Source organism: Geotrypetes seraphini, chromosome 2, assembly GCF_902459505.1.
Source record: "Geotrypetes seraphini chromosome 2, aGeoSer1.1, whole genome shotgun sequence".
NCBI lineage: Eukaryota > Metazoa > Chordata > Amphibia > Gymnophiona > Dermophiidae > Geotrypetes > Geotrypetes seraphini.
In genome coordinates this window covers 313,790,844-313,811,074 of record NC_047085.1, presented here as the reverse complement: position 1 = coordinate 313,811,074, position 20,231 = coordinate 313,790,844, and the positions used below count along the sequence as shown (strand labels likewise).

General features: G+C 42.2%; 1 protein-coding gene across 3 annotated transcripts in view; it reads left to right on the top strand.

The window, feature by feature from the left end:
- The window catches only part of ATP2C1 (ATPase secretory pathway Ca2+ transporting 1), a 262,616-nt gene that overhangs the window by 72,375 nt on the left and 170,010 nt on the right, over positions 1–20,231 (top strand). For all 3 annotated transcript variants that reach the window (XM_033930018.1, XM_033930021.1, XM_033930019.1), the window contains 2 exons: positions 3,173–3,262; positions 18,470–18,505. In XM_033930018.1, coding sequence (XP_033785909.1) covers positions 3,173–3,262; positions 18,470–18,505 — 126 coding nt within the window. The remainder of the gene's footprint in view (positions 1–3,172; positions 3,263–18,469; positions 18,506–20,231) is intronic.

Sequence of the window (20,231 nt, the reverse complement as noted above, 5' to 3'; positions counted from 1 at the left end):
AGCCCGCAGCCAAACCGCAGCCACACCGCGGCTTCCTGCGGGGATCGCTCCCCGTGTCATTCTCTAGTTAGAAATTTTGAGATTCTTCCTTGCAAATGGAGTTAATAATTTTACAATCTGTTTACAGTTGCTATGTGTAAGATCACTGTAACTGAGAAACTGGTTTACTGTGTATCACAGCAATTGAAAAATGGCCTTGGTAAAGGCCCTTCTTTTGTACGTTAAGAGATGCTACCAGAAGTGTCCGCAGAAAACATTGAATCCCCTTGTTCTAGATGCTGAGAGTGGTTGGTTGGATTCTGAGTTCATGGAAGGTGGAGAATTGTTCTCTTTGGAGGGCTCATATTCCCATGATGAAACTTAGAGACAGTATTATTCTGTAGGATTTCTGGGCCTCCAGTTGTTGATGGCATCTTTTCAGTGATATGTAAACAAACTGCTGCAGGAGAAGTAAGTTGACTGAATTTTAAAAATTCTAAAGATAAAGAGGGGTATAAAGGTAGGAATAGTTTTGGTACCTTGCATTTTTTTTTACTGTTACTTCTGAGGGAATTTTGCACAAATTCTGTAATATGCAGTTGTACAGAACGCTCCTTTCTCATAGAAATGATCTTTTGTTGTGTACTATAAATTGTGGAGTTGGTGGGAGGTGAATTATTTGGTGCTGTGGCCCTTCTACTCTGCACGGCTCTTGCAGATTCTGTCAGCATGGTATTGAAGTCCTGTGCCATTCTTACAAGACAGGATATCCAGTGCTACAAGAGCTGTGCTGTGTATCAGTGGAATTTAATTAATGACTGCACACTTGTGTCCATACAGCAAAGACTAGTCTAGAGCAGGGGGTCTCCAAACTTTTTGCCAAGAGGGCCACATTGGGTACTTCAGCACTTTTCAGTGGGCCGTAGAAAAAAAAAAGAAAAGATAAATAACTGTATGAGTTTAATTGAAAGCAACAACATCATAATCAAATGGATTTTGAAACAATCTAATTTCCCTAGAATTGGCATCCGAATCAGCAAATCGCTTCTGAAATTGTTTAAGATCTAAAATAACTAAATTTGGGAATGAGAGGAAATTCTGCTTTACCCTTTTTATGCAATTCTGCATGGCATATGAGCTACCTACAATGCTGAGAATTGACACTGTTGATCAAGGCCGAACAAGTGCGAAGAAATACCATGAAGTATACAATTACGATTCAGTATTAAATAAGGATGTGAATAATATTAATATTAACATAATATGGAATATCAATATATTTTGAACACAATTTTAATGACTATATTTGAAATCTATCAACACCCCATGCTTGGTTTTTTTTTTGTGGATTTTCATTGGAGAATTACCATATATACTTGAATATAAGTTGAGACCCCCATTTTTCTCCCAAAAAGGAGGAAAAATGGTTGAATTGTATATAAGTCAGGTGACTTAATATTCAAGTGCCCTCCCCTGTCAGGCTCTGCACCCATCCCCCTTCAACTCCATCCCCTGCCAAGCACTTCATCTAGCCCCCTTCCCTCCCTCCTCTGTGAGGCTCTGCCCCAGCCTCCTCCCTGCCAGGCACTGCACACAGCCCCATCCCCTCCCTCCCTCCCAGGCTCTCTACTCTTTCCCCCCCCTTCCTGCCCTGTCCATCATACCTCCTTTGCCGCTGGAATCCCTGGTGGTGTAGAGGTGTAGCGAGCAGGAGCAAGCTTTCCTCGCTCCTGCCCCGCTGCTAACCTAGTCGGTCGCTACCATGAGTTCCGGCTTCAGCCGCTGAGCAGTACTGAGCAGGAGCGTGCTTTGGCGCTGCTGCTCGGTGCTGAGCGGCTTCCTGAATAGTACCCGTGGCAGAGGAGGTACAATGGACAGGGTGCAGAGCCTGGTGGCCTGGCGGAGGTCTGAAATAAGTCTGGGAGAGGGCAGGTGGGTGCTGGGCACTGACATTTCTGCACAATCCTTCCATGGGCTGGTTAAATCATATCGCGTGCCGGATGTGGCCCGCGGGCAGTACTTTGGAGACCCCTAGAGAGATGATCTCCCATTTGTTAACAAAGTTCACTATGTATTACTGGCATCAAGAAACCTATAGCCAAAATGGTGGCTAAATAGGAGAAAAACTTACTCCTCATTACTGCTGAGAACAATAAACTTGTTATAGCTGGGGCTGGATTTACTTGGCAAGGAAAAAAAAAGGCTAAAGGAACATGCAGGAGGAAGGAGTGTATAATGGAATATGTGCTGGAAGACATGGGAGTAGGAAGTGGGGGTGGGAATGAAATGCTGAGGGCATATGCAGGAGGGAAGATAAGCTGGACGAGATATGATAGGGAATGGGGGGCTGGGGACAATGGAGTAAAGGGACATTTGTGGTAAGAAAGAAGACTTGGAAGAGACCGGGGGCATATGATAGGGAGACATATGAAATGGAAAAGGCAAGATGTAAGGGAATGTGTTTTAATGGCAAGATAGAACTGACAATGAATGCTGAAGAAGGATGAGTGGGGAAGGAGAGCATGTTGATGAGGACGAGCTAAGGGAGGAGAACAATATGTGTGTTTAAGGGGGAGAGTGTGATCTACTTACCTTATGGTTAGTGCTTTTGAATTTCATGTATTTTCATTTAGTAATGTGCAGAGACCAAGAGGAATTGCAGTAGGACCAATTTTCTCTCCCCCCCCCTCCATCAAGTGCTGTCATTTCTAGCAAAAGCTATTAACACCACTGTGGCATTGGCGATTTTGGCAGCTGCAAGAAGTTGACTATGCCTGCAGCTGAAAGCTCCTACTGCACTTTTTGAAATAAAAGTGGTTGCAAGCCAGAAGCCCTAACTGTGGTGCACTATTAATGTATTCTTGGGGAATATCTGCACAAAAAAACTCTAAAATCATGTCTAAGAATGTTTTCTGTCTAAATTAAAGTAATTACTGGGTCTTCCTTGCCATAGCAAATTGCACCCAGCTCTTTGAAGCGGGCTTTTATAAAGTTGTTCTACCATGTAGCACACCTTTGTAAAAGGACCTGTTGGCTCTGAATACTAGGTTGGGAGAAGATTTCACCATTGCTTAACAGTTTTGCAGTTGGATTATACAGAGCATTAGTGCTGCGAGAGAGAGAGAGCACATGAGCTGGAAGAGCTTTTATTTCAAATATTACAACTGACTATTTTATCTTTTTTTCCCCTCAGTTTAAAAATCCACTCCTTATGCTGCTTCTGGCTTCTGCAGTCATCAGTGTTTTAATGCATCAGTTTGATGATGCAGTCAGTATCACCGTGGTAAGAAATCAGAATTTGGTTACTTTTTGTTTCTTTGTAATATTAGTATTTTCAAAAAAAAAAAAAATGCAGAATTGACTATTTCTGTTTCTCATTTTGTTTTGTTTTTGTATTTGTGTGTGTGTGTGTGTGTGTGTGTGTGTAAAAAAAAATCTTGGTCCAGCTTTGTTTTTAAAGGCAATACACTTCCCCCTCCGTATTCGTGAATTCCGTATCTAAGGATTCGCTTATTTGCGGTTTTGAACAAAAAAATTTCACTTTCATTTTTCGGGCTATTTTAAGCCCTGTAAGCCCCCCCCCTTAAGCCTTACCTGGTGACCTAGCGGGTTTTCAGGCAGGAGCAATCTTCCCACGCTCCTGCCCCGTGCAGATCGCTCACAGGAAATGGCTCGAGAGACCGCAGGAGATCATTTCCTGTGAGCGATCTGCACGGGGCAGGAGCATGGGAACATTGCTCCTGCCTGAAAACCCGCTAGACCACCGGGTAAGGCTTAAGGGGGGCTTTCAGGGCTTAAAATAACTGGGGGAAGTGGGGGTTGGGGGCAGAACCGGCCCAAATATTATTCACTGTTTTTTAATATTCGCAGGCTGGTTCTGCCCCTAACCCCCGCGAATACGGAGGGGGAAGTATATGTACTAAATAAAATGCCTTGCACTTTAAGCCTCCTTCAATTTTTTTGGTTATTTCGTGATGCCTTTATCAACAAACACCATAATAAAACATATAAAACAGTGAAAAGTGGTGATGGCAAAGTTGTCATCTTCACTTCTCAAAGATCCTCTGGATGCATTGGCTGCAGGCAGGCATATGCACGTTAGATGATGTGTTATCAAATGGGAAGTTAATTGATTTTTCACAACTGCAACAATCATTCGGCATTGCAGAGTCTCAAGCATATAAGTGGTTGCAGATGAAGCAGGACATTCAGAAGGGGTTCCCTGAGTGGCGTAATTTAAATAATCAGTATAGCTTGCCGGGCCTATGCTTCCACACAGATTTGCTAGGGCATCAAGCAGCCAAGTGGTATAAATTAATATCTGACTATTTGAATAAAAAAACAAAAACAAGCTTGAGAGACATTTGGAGCATTGAGATTAAGCAGCAGATTTCTGCTACTCAATGGATACGGATTTGGACTTGGAGGATGAGGTGTACAGCGTCAGCATCTATGAGACAGGTATGGTTTTATTTGTTACATAGAAGTTTTTGGACCCCTGTTCGTTTACAAAAAGTTGGACTGTTCCAAGTCTAATAGATGCTGGCACTGTCATCTTGATGTAGGGACACTGGATCATTTATTAGTCTATTGTCCTTTGATACTTATATGGGGGCAAATCAACTTGATACTGGAATCCTTAATTTCATTGACCTATGAGATGGTAATATGTGGGACAGCATTACAGACTAAACCTTTTTTAGATAGGCTCTTTATGATTATGACTGGGATAGCCATGCAGGTGATCACTAAAAACTGGAAAAATTGGGACAGACTCCATTTTACCTTTTGGTAGGAGTTTTTATGTTTGTATTATAAATATGAGAAAATTAATTCGGAAACATCGGGCCATAATAAGCAGTTTAAATTAATGTGGGGTCCATTGACAAAATTTGTTCATATCTTCCCTTTGAGATTGCATATCCAGGGTGGGTGGGAGGGAGGTGGGAGTTATATACTTAAGTGTTGTCTGGGATTTTAATTTCATGTATAATTTAAAACATTTCTTTTTGTTCTCAAGCAAGGGTGGGAGGGAATAATTATTTTGTATTAATTTCTGATGATAATTTCTGATGATAATTGTATGTATAATTTGAAAGCACTGTTGTAGATTTTTAAAAAAAGAGGCTTCTAAAAGCACATTTTTTTCAAATGGTTTTCTCAAATTGAATAATAGAATTTGGGACTGCAACGTGCATTAATTTGATTAATTTGTATTTACATATTTTTATATTTTATATAATAGTTATGACGGATATGTTATACAGATGTTAATTTCTTTTCCTTTTTTCTTCTTCTTTCCTATCCTATTTTTAATGAAGTTCTTTTCTTAAATATGATTGTTCTGATGTAAACTGTTTTGATCCTTTTTGGCTGTATAGGCGGTATAGAAAGATTTTAATAAACATAAATAAAACCATAAATAAACATAACCATAAATAAAACTGGCTGTTTGGCCAGTCTGAGTGTTTTTCCAAGGGGTGGGCCAATGGGACAAAGAAAACGGCCAGCATAAGTGTTGCTTCTGATAGCCACAGATCACTCCCAAGTCCCACTGCCATTGCTGCTGCAGATGACAAGCCCATGAAACAAAGAAACAATGGACGCTGCCTTCCGCCCATGTCTGTTCGAGGTGACTTTGCCTCATCACACCACTCTTGCAACCTGATATTGGAAGGGGCAGGATGCATCAAAGCTGCCTTAGTGTGTATGAGAAGTAAGGCAGACCCCATGCTTTCCTTCAGTTTCAAGTGCAGGCACCAATGGGGTAAAAAAAAAATAAATTGCTGCTTGAGGCTTTGTTTTGAACCCCAGTGACTGTCATTTTGTTGTGGCAATCACTCCAGTTGGGTGCATGGAGAGTCACTTCATTGCTATTTTTTTTTTTTTTTAACTTTGTGTGAAACATTCATGTTCTGTATATTACAGAAGTATGGTTCATAGACAGTAACGCGGAAGACAAAGGCGCGTGCCGACAACTGAGCGCAAGACGGAGGTGCGCGCCGAAGAAAAAGACTGTTTTTAGGGGCTGCGACGGGGGTTTTTGTTGGGGAGCCCCCCCTTTACTTAATTCAGATCGCGGCGGCGTTGTGGGGGGTTTGGGGAGTTGTAACCCCCCACATTTTAGTGAAAACGTAACTTTTTCCCTAAAAACAGGGAAAAAGTTAAGTTTTCAGTAAAATGTGGGGGGTTACAACCCCCCAAACCCCCCACAACGCCCCCACAACGCAGCGCGATCTGTATAAAGTAAAGTGGGGGTTCCCCCCCACACCCCCTCTCGTAGCCCCTAAAAACAGTCTTTTTCTTCGGCGAGCGCCTCCGCGCTGCGCTCAGTTGTCTGCTCGCGCCTTTGTCCCGGCGCGCTTTTGACCTGACACCCAGAAGTAATGATGTATTAACAAGGCTTGCACAACCCACTGTGTGAACCAAGCAGTTGCACAGGATGGTATCTCCAGGTGTGGCAGTGCTCAACTGACTCGACTGAAAGAGTGAGGCATAGAGTAAGTCTTAACAGGAGCAATGCAGGCCCACTCCACCCCCAGCTCTGTTGCAGCTGTAGGCAGTTTTGTGGACTGTCCCTTTCCCCAGTATCTTGTTCTGAAGCAGCAGAAGTGGCCAGAGCTTGTTGCATCACTGAATAATTCTATCCGTCTTCAGCTCTGTGGCATAATTAAAACTCATAACCTGATGAGCTGCTTCTCCTTGCAATTAATCATTTGCACAGGACAGTAGTACAGTAGGCCTGCAAATTAATCACAGTTAATCTATAATTAATGCATCATTAATTGATAATCACATCTCAACTTCTCCTGTCTCCTCCAATCCCTCTTCTGATCTTTCACTCCAGTCCCCTGTTCTCAGCGCGATCTGACTTCTTTCCCCCACCTGATATTCCACATTCCCTCTCCCCCTTGCAAATCTACCTTGTAGTGCAAAGGATTCTAGATGATAGGTTTTATACCCCTGGTTGTGAATTGTTTGCAGATGGATATTATTTACATCTTTCAGCTCTTCCTCCTTTCTCCAGTAGACTGTATTGCCACCTCCAGTTTTCCTTCTACAAGCAAATTGAGAAGGTGTCTTTTCTGCTCTGCTTAAGTTTAGTATTTTCATTTTTTTCCATCCTTTTTTTTGGGGCAGCTCAGAGCAATCTACTGCTAGCAGGGCAACCCTTAGGGTGTGCCTGTGTAGCCAGCCTGCACTAACAGTTTTTAGAGTTTGGGGGTCCATGCCCCTTGGAGCTAACTAACACCCTGATTTATTTAGAGCTTGGGGTCCATGCCCCTTGGAGCTAACTAACACCCTGATTTATTAAGGGCTTGAGTACAGGCTGTTTGGCTCCAGGAAAAATCCTTTGGGCTTAAGGGGATAGCTGTGATTTTTTTTTTCTCCCCCATCACAGCACACAGTGTAGTTGGGGGTCTGAGGTCTCACTCAGGGCTTGGACTGACTAGTAGCCTGAAGGTCTGTCCAGGGGCAGAAAGTGGTTTTCTGTTTATCCCCAGCATCGTTTCATATATGCTACCTGCGGCCTTCTCTGCAGCTTTCCCTCTGACCTGTCCTACCCATGCAGAAACAGGAAGTGTTGACGGAGAAAGCAGGATGGGCCAGAGGGAAAGCTTCAGAGCAAGCCACGGGCAGTATATGTGCAATGCTGTCGCTGCCATAGACCAACAAAAGACCACCTTTAAGTTAGTCTGGAGGAGGTTATATTGATGTCAGATTGTGTTAAGGACAGGGATTGGGAGTGGAAGTGTGCAGCAGAGAGGCTTGGAGGTGACAGACCACCTTTAAGGTAAACAGATGGGGGAGAGAGGGAGGGAAGGGAGTCAGCTACAGACCAACAAGCAGAATTGGCTACCACTGGAAACTATGGTCAAGGTGGTGAACTCAACAGTCACAAGAAGAGCTTAGTGCCGCTCACCACTAAGCTTGTGTCCCTGCTTGTGGAGGGGGAGGGAAGAGAAAGAGATAATGGAGGAGAAGAAAGGGAAAGTGAATAGGACTTGATATACTGCCTTTCTGTGGTTATAATCAAAGCAGTTTACATATTACAATATATAGAGTTTACATATTACAGTATATACAGCAATGAAAGGTTAAATGACTTGCTTAGAGTCACAGGGAAGGAAGATAAATTGAGAGAGATTGGGCCCGAGGATGGGAGGAATGGAAAATATCAGCCTAGAGAATGGGATGGGATTTGATAATACAGCTTACTGTGGTTATAATCAAAGTAGTTTACATATTATGTACAGGTACCTATTTTGTACCTGTATCAGGAGAGGGTTAAGTGACTTGCGCAGAGTCACAAGGAACTGCAGTGGGAAATAAAAATACAATCGTAATTAAAAATTTTAAGTGAAGTACAGCCCTCCCAAACAGCACCGGCCCTGTGTATTAAATTTAATTTGAAACACACACTGCCTACCACTTGAACTTAAGGTGCCTTCATTTTGTGATAAATTTGGAGGGAGTCTATGTCCAATTTCTTTTTATGCCTAGGCCATTGTTTGCTGGGTTTATTTCAATGAGCAGTAACGAGCAGCAGATCAAAATGAGACATCTGTGTAAATGCAAGCCAGTGCCACAAAAATCTCATTTGAACTAATTAAGTGATACCTCAGACTGCCAGATTTGATTAGAATTTCTTTGCTAGAATTTATACTTGAGCAATTTAAAAGAAAAGCAGTAATTGAGATTTTTTTATTTATTTTCCTGTTCACTCTGATAATGGCAGGAGTGGGAGTCCTTTTTTATATTTTTGTAACTTAGTGAGACTAACCCCCCCCCCCCCAACAGTCAACACGATTAGTACTACTAATTATTGTCATTTACTGGTTAACATTTGTGGGTAGATTCTCTCTTTGAGCCATGACTACTGGAGGATATTGAACCTGCTATTCTATTTTTTTATGCTTATCACCCAGTCCTGAAATAAAAGTAAAAAAAGCAGAAAGCTCCTTTTGAACTCCATGATGATTAGCTTGTATCTTTGTTCTTTCTAGCAGAGTGGTTTTCTGAAATACAGCAGAAAAGCCACAAGAGTTAAGATCTAGTACAACAGACGCTCTATTCCTGAACCTTTGGGCAGTCAATCCCTTCTTGCAAAAATTATTTTAGGGAGCTTCATTAGCATTCTCTCTGGACTATCCTCCAATTCCTCATTTGTCTCTCTACAAGTGAGCTGGTAGGAGCCTCACTTTTCTGCTCGTGTTTATTTTAAATTAAATTTGGTCTTTTTTGTTAACTGTTTGCGAGGCTTTTCGGTGCTGCAGAGGATCCCACTCTTGGGACGCTTGGTATGCTTGGATGTGGGAGGACCTGAACTTTGCAACAATATTTGTGGTACTTGCTTTTCTGCAGGAAGGTCTGGAAAAAGGCCTAGCGATTTACTTTATGAAATTCAAATTGCGGAACTCTCCTGTTTTGGGCCCAGAATTAATAAGAGCACTGTAGCCGCACATTCAGATGTGGCCAGATTTTTGAAGGGTGTGTTGCAGCTCCATCCTCCCGGTGTGACACCCTTTTCCAGTATGGAACCCTAATCTGGTCCTCCTGGCACTGGCTAGATTGTCCTACAAATTTCTGGATCAAGCTTCTCTGATGGACTTCACTATCAAGACTGTGTTTTTGGTGGCAATTACCTCAGCCTGTTGAGTGTTGGAACTACAGGCTTTGTCATGCAGAGATCCTTTCCTCAGAATTTCCGATTCTTGTGTGGTCTTAAGAACAGTCCCATCTTTCTTACCAAAAGTGGTTTCCAGCTTCTACATCAACCAAGAAGTACTCTTGTCTGCCTTCCCTTGGGATTGAGAAAGAGTGACCGGGTGTTAAAATTGTTGGATATATGCGGACTTTTACTGTGGTACCTAGAGGTTATGAATGAATTTTGAATGTTTGGACCATCTGTTCTTATTGGCGGGGGCTGCCCGCAAAGGCCAATCAGCCTCAAAAGCAACCATTTCCAGATGAATTTGTATGGCCATTTCTTCAGCTTATATCAGAAGTGGAAAACATAGTAACATAGTTTTTTTAATTTTTTTTCTTCTTAGCTATTTCTAGGCAAGAATCCAAAGCTTTACCCGGTACTGTGCTTGGGTTCCAACTGCCGAAATCTCTGTTAAGACTTACTCCAGCCCATCTACAACCTCCCAGCCATTGAAGCCCTCCCCAGCCCATCCTCCACCAAACGGCCATACACAGACACAGACCGTGCAAGTCTGCCCAGTACTGGCCTAGTTCAATATTTAATATTATTTTCTGATTCTAAATCTTCTGTGTTCATCCCACGCTTCTTTGAACTCAGTCACAGTTTTACTCTCCACCACCTCTCTCGGGAGCGCATTCCAGGCATCCACCACCCTCTCCGTAAAGTAGAATTTCCTAACATTGCCCCTGAATCTACCACCCCTCAACCTCAAATTATGTCCTCTGGTTTTACCATTTTCCTTTCTCTGGAAAAGATTTTGTTCTACGTTAATACCCTTCAAGTATTTGAACGTTTGAATCATATCTCCCCTGTCTCTCCTTTCCTCTAGGGTATACATATTCAGGGCTTCCAGTCTCTCCTCATACGTCTTCTGGCGCAAGCCTCCTATCATTTTCGCCGCCCTCCTCTGGACCGCCTCAAGTCTTCTTGCGTCCTTCGCCAGATACGGTCTCCAAAACGGAACACAATACTCCAAGTGGGGCCTTACCAATGACCTGTACAGGGGCATCAACACCTTCTTCCTTCTACTGACTACGCCTCTCTTTATACAGCCCAGCATCCTTCTGGCAGCAGCCACTGCCTTGTCACACTGTTTTTTCGCCTTTAGATCTTCGGACACTATAACCCCAAGGTCCCTCTCCCCGTCCGTGCATATCAGCTTCTCTCCTCCCAGCATATACGGTTCCTTCCCATTATTAATCTCCAGATGCATTACTCTGCATTTCTTTGCATTGAATTTTAGTTGCCAGGCATTAGACCATTACTCTAACTTTTGCAGATCCTTTTTCATATTTTCCACTCCCTCTTCGGTGTCTACTCTGTTACAAATCTTGGTATCATCTGCAAAAAGGCACACTTTTCCCTCTAACCCTTCAGCAATGTCACTCACAAACATTGAACAGGATTGGCCCCAGCACCGAACCCTGAGGGACTCCACTAGTCACCTTTCCTTCCTTCGAGCGACTTCCATTAACCACCACCCTCTGGCGTCTGTCCGACAGCCAGTTTCTGTCCCTGTTCACCACTTTGGGTCCTAACTTCAGCCCTTCAAGTTTGTTCAACAGCCACCTATGAGGAACTGTATCAAAGGCTTTGCTGAAATCCAAGTAAATTACATCTAGCATATGTCCTCGATCCAGCTCTCTGGTCACCCAATCAAAAAATTCAATCAAGTTCGTTTGGCACGATTTACCTTTTGTAAAGCCATGTTGCCTCAGATCCTGTAACCCATTAGATTTAAGGAAGTACACTATCCTTTCTTTCAGCAACACTTCCATTATTTTTCCAACAACTGAAGTGAGGCTCGCCTGCTTCATCCCTGTGACCACTTTTATGAATAGGGTTATGAATAGGGACCACATCCGCTCTCCTCCAATCCCCAGGAATCACTCCCATCTCCAGAGATTTGTTGAACAAGTCTTTAATAGGACTCGCCAGAACCTCTCTGAGCTCCCTTAGTATCCTGGGATGGATCCCGTCTGATCCCATCGCTTTGTCCACCTTCAGTTTTTCAAGTTGCTCATAAACACCCTCTTCCGTGAACGGCGCAGAATCTACTCCATTTTCTCATGTAACTTTGCCAGACAATCTCGGTCCTTCTCCAGGATTTTCTTCTGTGAACACAGAACAGAAATATTTGTTTAGCACATCTGCCTATATCCAGGAAGGTGCACTGCACTAGAAGCATAGCTTCCTCATGGGTGAAATATTTGGTGGGGTCCCTGGAAGAAATCTATAGAGTGGCCACTTGGTCTTCTCTTCATACATTCACAAAGTTTTAAAGAGTGAATGTGGCGATCTAACAGGACTCCTCATTCAGATCTTCAGTTCTGACAGCAGGCTCATTTGTCTGACCCTAAACTCAGGGGACTGATTTGATATATTCCACAGGTTCAGGGATAGTGTGTTTGTCTACTAGAAGGAAAGATTAGGTTCTTAACATTGGTAATCTTTCTAGTATACAGACACTCTACAAACTGAGAGATGGGAGATGTAGGACAAGAATGCTAATGAAGCTCCCTACAAGAATTCTTGTGAGAAGGGATTTGACTACGCACAAGTTTAGGAATAGAGTGTCTTATCTACTTGAAAGAAAATTACTGAGGTAAGAACCTAATCTTTCCATACAGACCTCCTTTTCCCAAAGTCCCTAGAAACTATTTGTCAGTAAGGTGTGTATAAGAAATAAAATTACATTACATTGTTAGGCTTGAAAGGCTTTTACAACTTTGACAGGATCTATGCTCCTAAGGAGTGAGAATCTTGCATGAAAATATTTGGTCTCACCACCATCATAACAATTGATTTAATGCAGTGTTTCTTAACCTTTTCAAACCAAATACACCCCAAGCCTAACAAATACCAACCAAGTACCCCTGCCCAAGCTCCGCTCCAGACCCACCCAAACTCTGCCCCTGACTCCACCCCCCATAATAATAGTACTAATTGTAATGCAATTTCTTCTATCCATTTTTCATATACACACAATATAATCTAATTAATACATAATGTTAAACATAAAATTTAAAAAATACAAAGCCTACCCAGAGAAAATGTTAATTATTTATATTCAGGTTTTTTTCAAAGAGGTCAAGGCAGATGACTTTAAAATATGCAATCAGTAACAACTAATAGAAAAAATAGACAAATATAAAGCAAAATATATACAAAATATATAAACTGACATATTTTGATCACTAAATTGGAAATAAAATAATTTTTCCTACCTTTGTTGACTGGTGATTTCATGAGTCTCTGGTTGTACTTCCTTCCCCATCCCATTCCCCAGCCAACATTTCTCTCTGTTCCTCCATGAATCTAACTTTTTCTTCCTCTCCCCCTACCTGCCCCCCACTGAAGCCACCGCTGCTACAAATTCCTTCCTGCCCCACCCCCAAAGCCGACCCTGCCACCCGACATACTCCATTCCCACCCCTGCCGCCACTGCCGTGGCAGCAGCAACAGGGACGTGCCAGGTGCGTGCAGCAACTGCATGTGGCCAGCCCACAAGCCTCCCCCCCCCCCCCCGATATCAATTCTGACGTCGGAGAGAAAATTCCGGGCCAGCCAGGCAGTGATTGACTGACCCAAAACTTTCTTGCTGACATCAGAATTGACACTGGGGAAAGGCTTGTGGGCTGGCCATGTGCAGTAGCTGCACGTGACTGGTCTGTCCCATCCCTGTTGTTGCTGCTGTGGGGGTGGGTGGGAATGGAGTGTGTTCTGTGGCAGGGTCGTCTTCAGGGGTGGTGCAAGGAGGAATTGGTGGCGGTGGCTTCAGTGAAGGGGGGAGAGCAGGCAGGGAGAGATCCCAGGTGGTGGCTAGTCCACGAACCCCCAACAGGCAGCTTTCGTACCCCCTGGGGTACACGTACCGCAGGTTGAGAAACACTGATTTAATGTATCTTAGCTACTGCAGTGCCTATTTAGGCTTGAACAACTGAAGGCTATCTTGACAGCTTCATGCTTTTCTTGGATACTCACAAACGTTTTTTTGGATTTTATTTATTTATTCAATTTTCTATACCAGCGATGGCGAACCTATGGCACGCGAAGGCCTTGCAGCTGGCACGCGGGAAGGTCCGCAATTAAGTTATGCGGCGCGGCGGGAGGCGAGTGTGCCGGTGTCTGCTTTGCAGCTCACTGGCAACAGGGCCGGACTGGCCATTGGGAGGACCGGGCATTGTCCCGGTGGGCCGCGGCCATCCTCCTGTGCTGGCTGCAGTCCTGTGAGTGGATGTTTAGCCTGCCTGTCTTCCCCTTAGTATCCTATGAGCCAGGCAGTGTGTGAGGGGGAAGTGGGGGGAGGAAGAGAAGCTTCACACTGAGTCTGTCACAGGAACTCAGTGAGGCTGTAGTGTGACTCCACATGTGACATCTGTAATTAGGAACAGTTCCTAGTGCTCCCATGCTAGAGAGGTGAGGATATGGGGGGATGTTAATGTGTCTAATAATGTGCTCCTCTGTAAAAACCTCTGTATCTTCCATGGGGGACATGCTAAATTCGAGGAAATAAAAAAGCTGCTTATGATGATTGCATAGAGAAGTTCAGTAAGCTGAGAGGAGGGCTGGGCTCTCTGTGAACAACCAACACACTAATCCTCTGCGCTGTACCTTATGGAAAACTCAATATAGCAAAAAACAGTAAAGTGTATATGTGGCCCTTCACAGTGCTTTTGTAAACATCATAATAAAATAACAAAGGCTCCAATAATGAAAAATAAAAGTCCTTTTCCCATACACTCAGGTCACCTCTTAATTAGTTGTTATTGTGATGAATCCATTGTTTTCTGGAGGATCTTTGGGTGTTCAGCATTCCTTTGGGAGTTTTGTGTGACAGCAGAGGATTAAGAAGAGATGTTTTAGTCGTAGTCTTTATGGATCTTCTCTCCCCCCCCTCCATGTCCCATCTTCTCTCTCTCCCCTCCCCCATGTCACATCTTCTTGTGTGTTGGCTGTTGCACTCCTTACTTATTAGTGGCTGGCCGTGCCTCTCAAGTGTGCTTCTGCATTTTAGCCCTGCCCCTGGACTTCAATGGGCGGGGCCTGCGTGAGGTCATGTGATTGGGCTGCTCAACCTAAAATGCCCGGGCCTATTTTTTGTCCCAGTCCGGCCCTGCCTGGCAATGTGTTCCTCGCGGCTGCCTGAACCGCCGCGGGGCTGTGAGAAGCAAAGTCTCACTCCCCGCCTCCGCCTCTGAACCCGCCCAGGTACTCGCCTACAGCACCGAACGTACTTCTGTCACGCCCTCCCACCCTGGCGGGAGACTTCAGGAGAACAGGAGACGGAATCTGCATTCTACATCATTTATTATTAGGTAAACTTCTACTTTGCCCTACCTGTGCTGCCTAAGTTTAATTGGACCAATAATACTAATGTTAATTATAAACTTACCTGGGCTCATTTTTAAAAACCTATTAAATTATCTGGCTATTTGTCTAGGTGTCCAGGTTAGGGTTGCACAAGTCCAGTTTTCACCCGGACAGTATATTTTTTGACCAAAACGGATGTCTACAATTAGTAAAATTCCCCAATCACATATTTTTTTATGGGGACGGATTTGTATACAGCACTTCATTAGATTTTTTTTATTATACAAATTTTATCTTTTTGTAGACTTGAAGTCTTGAACAAAGAAAATGAGTACAGCAAAAAAAGCAAAAACAGATAGTGGAAGACCATTCCAAGAGGCCTAGACAGAGACATATGGAGTGATTGAACGCAATGGGAAAGCATTGTGTATTATGTGTAATGAAAGTGTTGTGTCTCACACATCAAGTGTCAAACGTCACTTTGAGACCAACCATAACAGTGTTGCTGAATTTGGTTTAGCTCAAAGAAAAGAGTTTCTTGTAGGAAAATTAAAGAAATATCACTCCCAGTCTCTTAGTTTTAGCAACTATCTTTCAAAAACTAATCATCTTACAGTGCCAGCTTTCAAATTTCACTGTGCATGGCAAAACATGGTAAGCCCCTCTCTGATGGAGATTTTATCAAAAAGGCAATTTTGGCTGGGAGTAATTCACTCTTCCATGATTTCCAAAACAAGGATAAAATTGTGCAGCGCATCTCTGAGATGCCGCTAAGCAGAAATACTGCAAAAGATAGGGTTCTGCGAATGGCTGCTGATGTTAGTCAACAGCTTACTTGCGACTTACAAAAAGCACCCTTCTACTCCATGTGCTTGGATGAAAGTACAGATATTACTAACCATGCAAGACTAGCGCTCATTTTGCGTTATGCTACTGGTGACATCATGAGAGAAGAGCTGGTAAAACTGCTGTCTTTGCCTGGAAGAACACAAGGGATAGATATCCACAATGCTATGATGGAGGCTTTTTCATCACTAGACATAAGTCCAGAAAAAGTGGTTTCAGTTACTAGCGATGGAGCACCTAGCATGGTGGGGACAACATCAGGATTCATTCATTTCTTTGCTAAGGAAGCAAAACATCCACTGATTCAATTTCACTGCATAATCAAGAGGCTCTCTGCGCCAAAGAAAGCAGCAAAAAACTTGACGATGTCCTCAAAGATGTAACAAAAATGGTGAACTTCATCATGGCGCGTGCTCTTAATTTTCGACAATTTCAAGCCCTTCTTGATGAGGTTCAGGCACAATATAACACTTTACTGATGTACAATAATGTCCGGTGGCTGAGCAGAGGACGAGTGTTAGAGAGATTTGTGGCCTGCTTGGAAGAAGTTAGGCTATTTATGAACGAAAAGGGGGAAGACTATCCTCAACTCACCAACATGGCCTGGCTTATCAACCTCATGTTCTTTACAGATTTTACTAACCACTTTAATGTACTAAACAAAAAATTACAAGGCATGGGAAAAACAGCAGAAAGCATGTTTAATGACATCAAAGCTTTTGAGAGAAAATTGCATGTTTTTGAAAAAGACCTTGAGAGTAGACAGCTAAAATATTTTCCCAACCTAAAAATACATTTGGATAATTCTACAACATTTGTGGACAGTCATAAAAAACACCAGGAAATCCACAAAGCATATTCCACCATTGTAGCCGAAGCAAAGGAGAATTTTAGTAAAAGATTTTCTCAGTTCCGTAAGATGGAGACAACCCTTTCATTTATAACTTCCCCAGAAAAGTCCACATTTGAAGATTTTGATCTTTCCTGCTTACAGTGGTTGGATATTCAAAATTTGGAAATGGAGCTACTGGAATTTCAAGAAAGCTCTATCTGGAAAAGTAAATTCAATGACCTGCGTGCGGCTCTTGAACGTATTGAGTGTGAAAGGGTGACAAATGAAATCACTGCTAGCAGTTCTGAAAATGAAATCCTAAAAGCGTGGAATTCTCTTCCAGACAATTTTAAGTCCATGAAAGCACTTGGGATTGCTCTTCTTACCTTGTTTGGGTCATCCTATGCTTGTGAGCAGCTGTTTTCGGCTTTGAATCATATAAAATCTGATGCTAGAAACAGATTAACGGATGACATGAGTGCTGCATGTGTTGCTCTGAAATTAACGCACTATGAGCCAAGGATTGACAAGTTATCAGCATGCATGCAACAACAAAAATCACATTAATTTTTTTCAGCGCATGCCCAATGCATATGTTTACATGAAGCAGTGTTTTCAGTTTGCAGTTAAGACACTTTCTAAGTTATTTAAATATTATTTAAAGATGTTATTTAAAAAAGGGACTTTACATGGCCCTGTTGTATTCCAATCTGAAATTTCCAATAAAAACGGTTGGTTTAATTGAAAGCTCTTTTGTTTTCTTTACATCATATTATTAGAAATGTAATGATTTAACTATTTTCTAATTTGATTGTAAATTTTACAAAAAAACATGTATAGACTCTTTGGGAATACACACCGAGTCTTGACACAGTTAACAGTTTTAAGAAGTTTATCTTTTTTTTTTTACTCAGGATACATTTGACATGTTATGTGAATAATACATTTAAAATATATTGTGTAACTGAATCAAATTCTTCCTAAATTCATTAAATTGAATGATATCATTAAAACATTATAAATTGCCAATAAATTGAAATGAAAACCAAAGGATTGTGAATCAAATTGATTCTCTGACAATACAAAGATTCCAACCTTTAAAAATGATGTTACATAGTTCAGGCAACTTTATAAAGAGTTTTTAGATACTAAAATCTTGTTATTAAGGTTTAATTGACGTGCTGGCACTTTGAGGAAATTCTTTGGTTTTGTGCGGCAGTTTGGGCACTCGGGCTCAAAAAGGTTAGCCATCACTGTTCTATATCATTCTCCCAGGGGAGCTCAGAACAGTTTACATGAATTTATTCAGGTATGCAAGCATTTTTCCCTGTCTGTCCTGGCGGGCTCACAATCATTCTAATGTACCTGGGGCAATGGGGGGATTATGTGGCTTGATTTAGACACCTTTTCATTAGTAGCTTATGGAGAAGTTACTTAGCTGTAAAGAGCTTACAATTGAAGTTTGTACTGAGTACTGGAGAGTGAAGTAATGCCTACGAACACATGGAGTATCAAGGGGAGAGGGTGTTGGTTTTGAACCCTCTGGTTCTCAGACTAGGCGACTATTCCATTCTTGTTGACCTCAGAATTCTTTGTAACATTTTGGTACACAACTAACTATAGAATCCTCACAGTAGTCTTTGGGCATTATCCTAGTGCTCAGCAAGTTCTGTACTTGGATTGAAACAGAACTGCTGTTCCATAGTGAGCAGCAGTGTGATAGGGCAAGTTGTTAAATTCCAGTGCTATGTAAACTTTCTAATGTTGCTTTTTCCATTTTTCCTTAGGCAATCCTCATCGTCGTCACTGTTGCTTTTGTACAGGTAAATGGGTTTATTGTTCTAGCTTACAGTGCTTCTGAACAGGGCCGTACCAAGCCGAAATTGCACCTTGTATGACATACCCCATATCTCCCATAGCACCCACTGTGCCATGGTCAAGAAGAGGAAATAATGGATAAGGAACAATTTTGATACTTCTGCTTCCCTTGCACCCTGTACAGCCACACTGCTCACATTGCCCTTGGTAGGGTCCTGTCTCTAAAGATTTTAGCTATGCCTATTCATTCCTGCTGAGGCCCTGTACAGAGATGAGAAATCAATTCATTGTAAGAGGGAAATGGAAGTCCTACTATTTTACATACTATTTAATGTCTAAGAATAGCATTAATATTTCTTGTTTTGGATTTTAAACAATCCGAGGAGTAGAAGAGTTGCTCTACAAAATAATCACAATAGTACAATAAAGTAGGGATAGACCTATAGGCACAAAATGAGGAAACCTAATGAAGAAAGATAACACCAGGGGCAATTTATTCACAAAATCAAGCCACTATGTTTGTCGTACATTAAAATAGACCTTCGGAGTTTATACTATAAGTCTCAACTACTCAAAAAAGGACTTGTTACATTGACGTGTTTCAGTGTGAATGCCTGCATCAGAAGCCACAACTCATCTGCATCCCCAAAGTTCAGCTTTTGCACACTCTCCAACTCTCTGGGTTTTGCCTATGATAGAACCACTTTTCAAGTTTCAAGTTTTATTAGGATTTTATATCAAGGCCTATCAAGGTTATTTAAGCAGTTTTACAGTCAGGTACTCAAGCATTTTCCCTATCTGTCCCGGTGGGCTCACAATCTATCTAATGTGCCTGTAAGAAACTGAACTGGAAAATAGTTCTGTCACGGGTAAAAGCCAGAGAATTGGAGTGTGTGAAAGCTAAACTGGGGACTCACATGGCTGACAGATATCCAAGTTTATCCTGAAGGATAAGGGGATTGAGGGGTACAGATAGAAGTAGAGATAGGTTATAGGAAAAGTTAGGGACCACCTAACAGGTCATGGACCTGATGGGCTGCCGCGGGTGCGGACTGCTGGGCACGATGGACCTCTGGTCTGACCCAGCGGAGGCAACTTCTTATGTTCTTGATTTACCATCTATCACTAAAGAATATCTAGGCGGTTTACAATTTATAAAATAAATTTTAAAAGCAAATGTTAAAAAAAAGAAGAGAGAGAAAAACCCATCACTGAATTTAGTGAAGGGGGTGGGGATTACATGACTTAATTCTAACATCACAAATCACAAAGTTTTAGGTGGTTGCAACTGAAGCAGGCCATTCAGGTAGGGTTCCCTGAATGGAAAAGTCTTAATACCCAATACAGTCTGGAATTTTTATGCTTTCAGGTGGACTTTCTGGGTCATCAGGCCGCACAGTGGTATAAAACTATTAGTGAATCTGTAAAAAAAAAGCCTAAAAATGGTCTTGGGGATATTTGGAGCATTGAGATTAAGCATCAGATTTCAGCATCTCAATGGCCACAAATTTGGTCTTGGAGGATGAGATGTACAGTGTCTGCATCTATGAGACAAACATGGTTTTTTCTTTTGCATAGAGCATTTTGGACCCCAGTTAGATTACAAAAGTTGAATAGTTCAAAGTATAATAGATGCTGGCATTATAATCTTGAAGTAGGGACTTTAGACCATCTTTTGTTTCAGTGTCCTATATCTTAGCCTTTTGGAACTCAATATGGGATCAAGTAAAT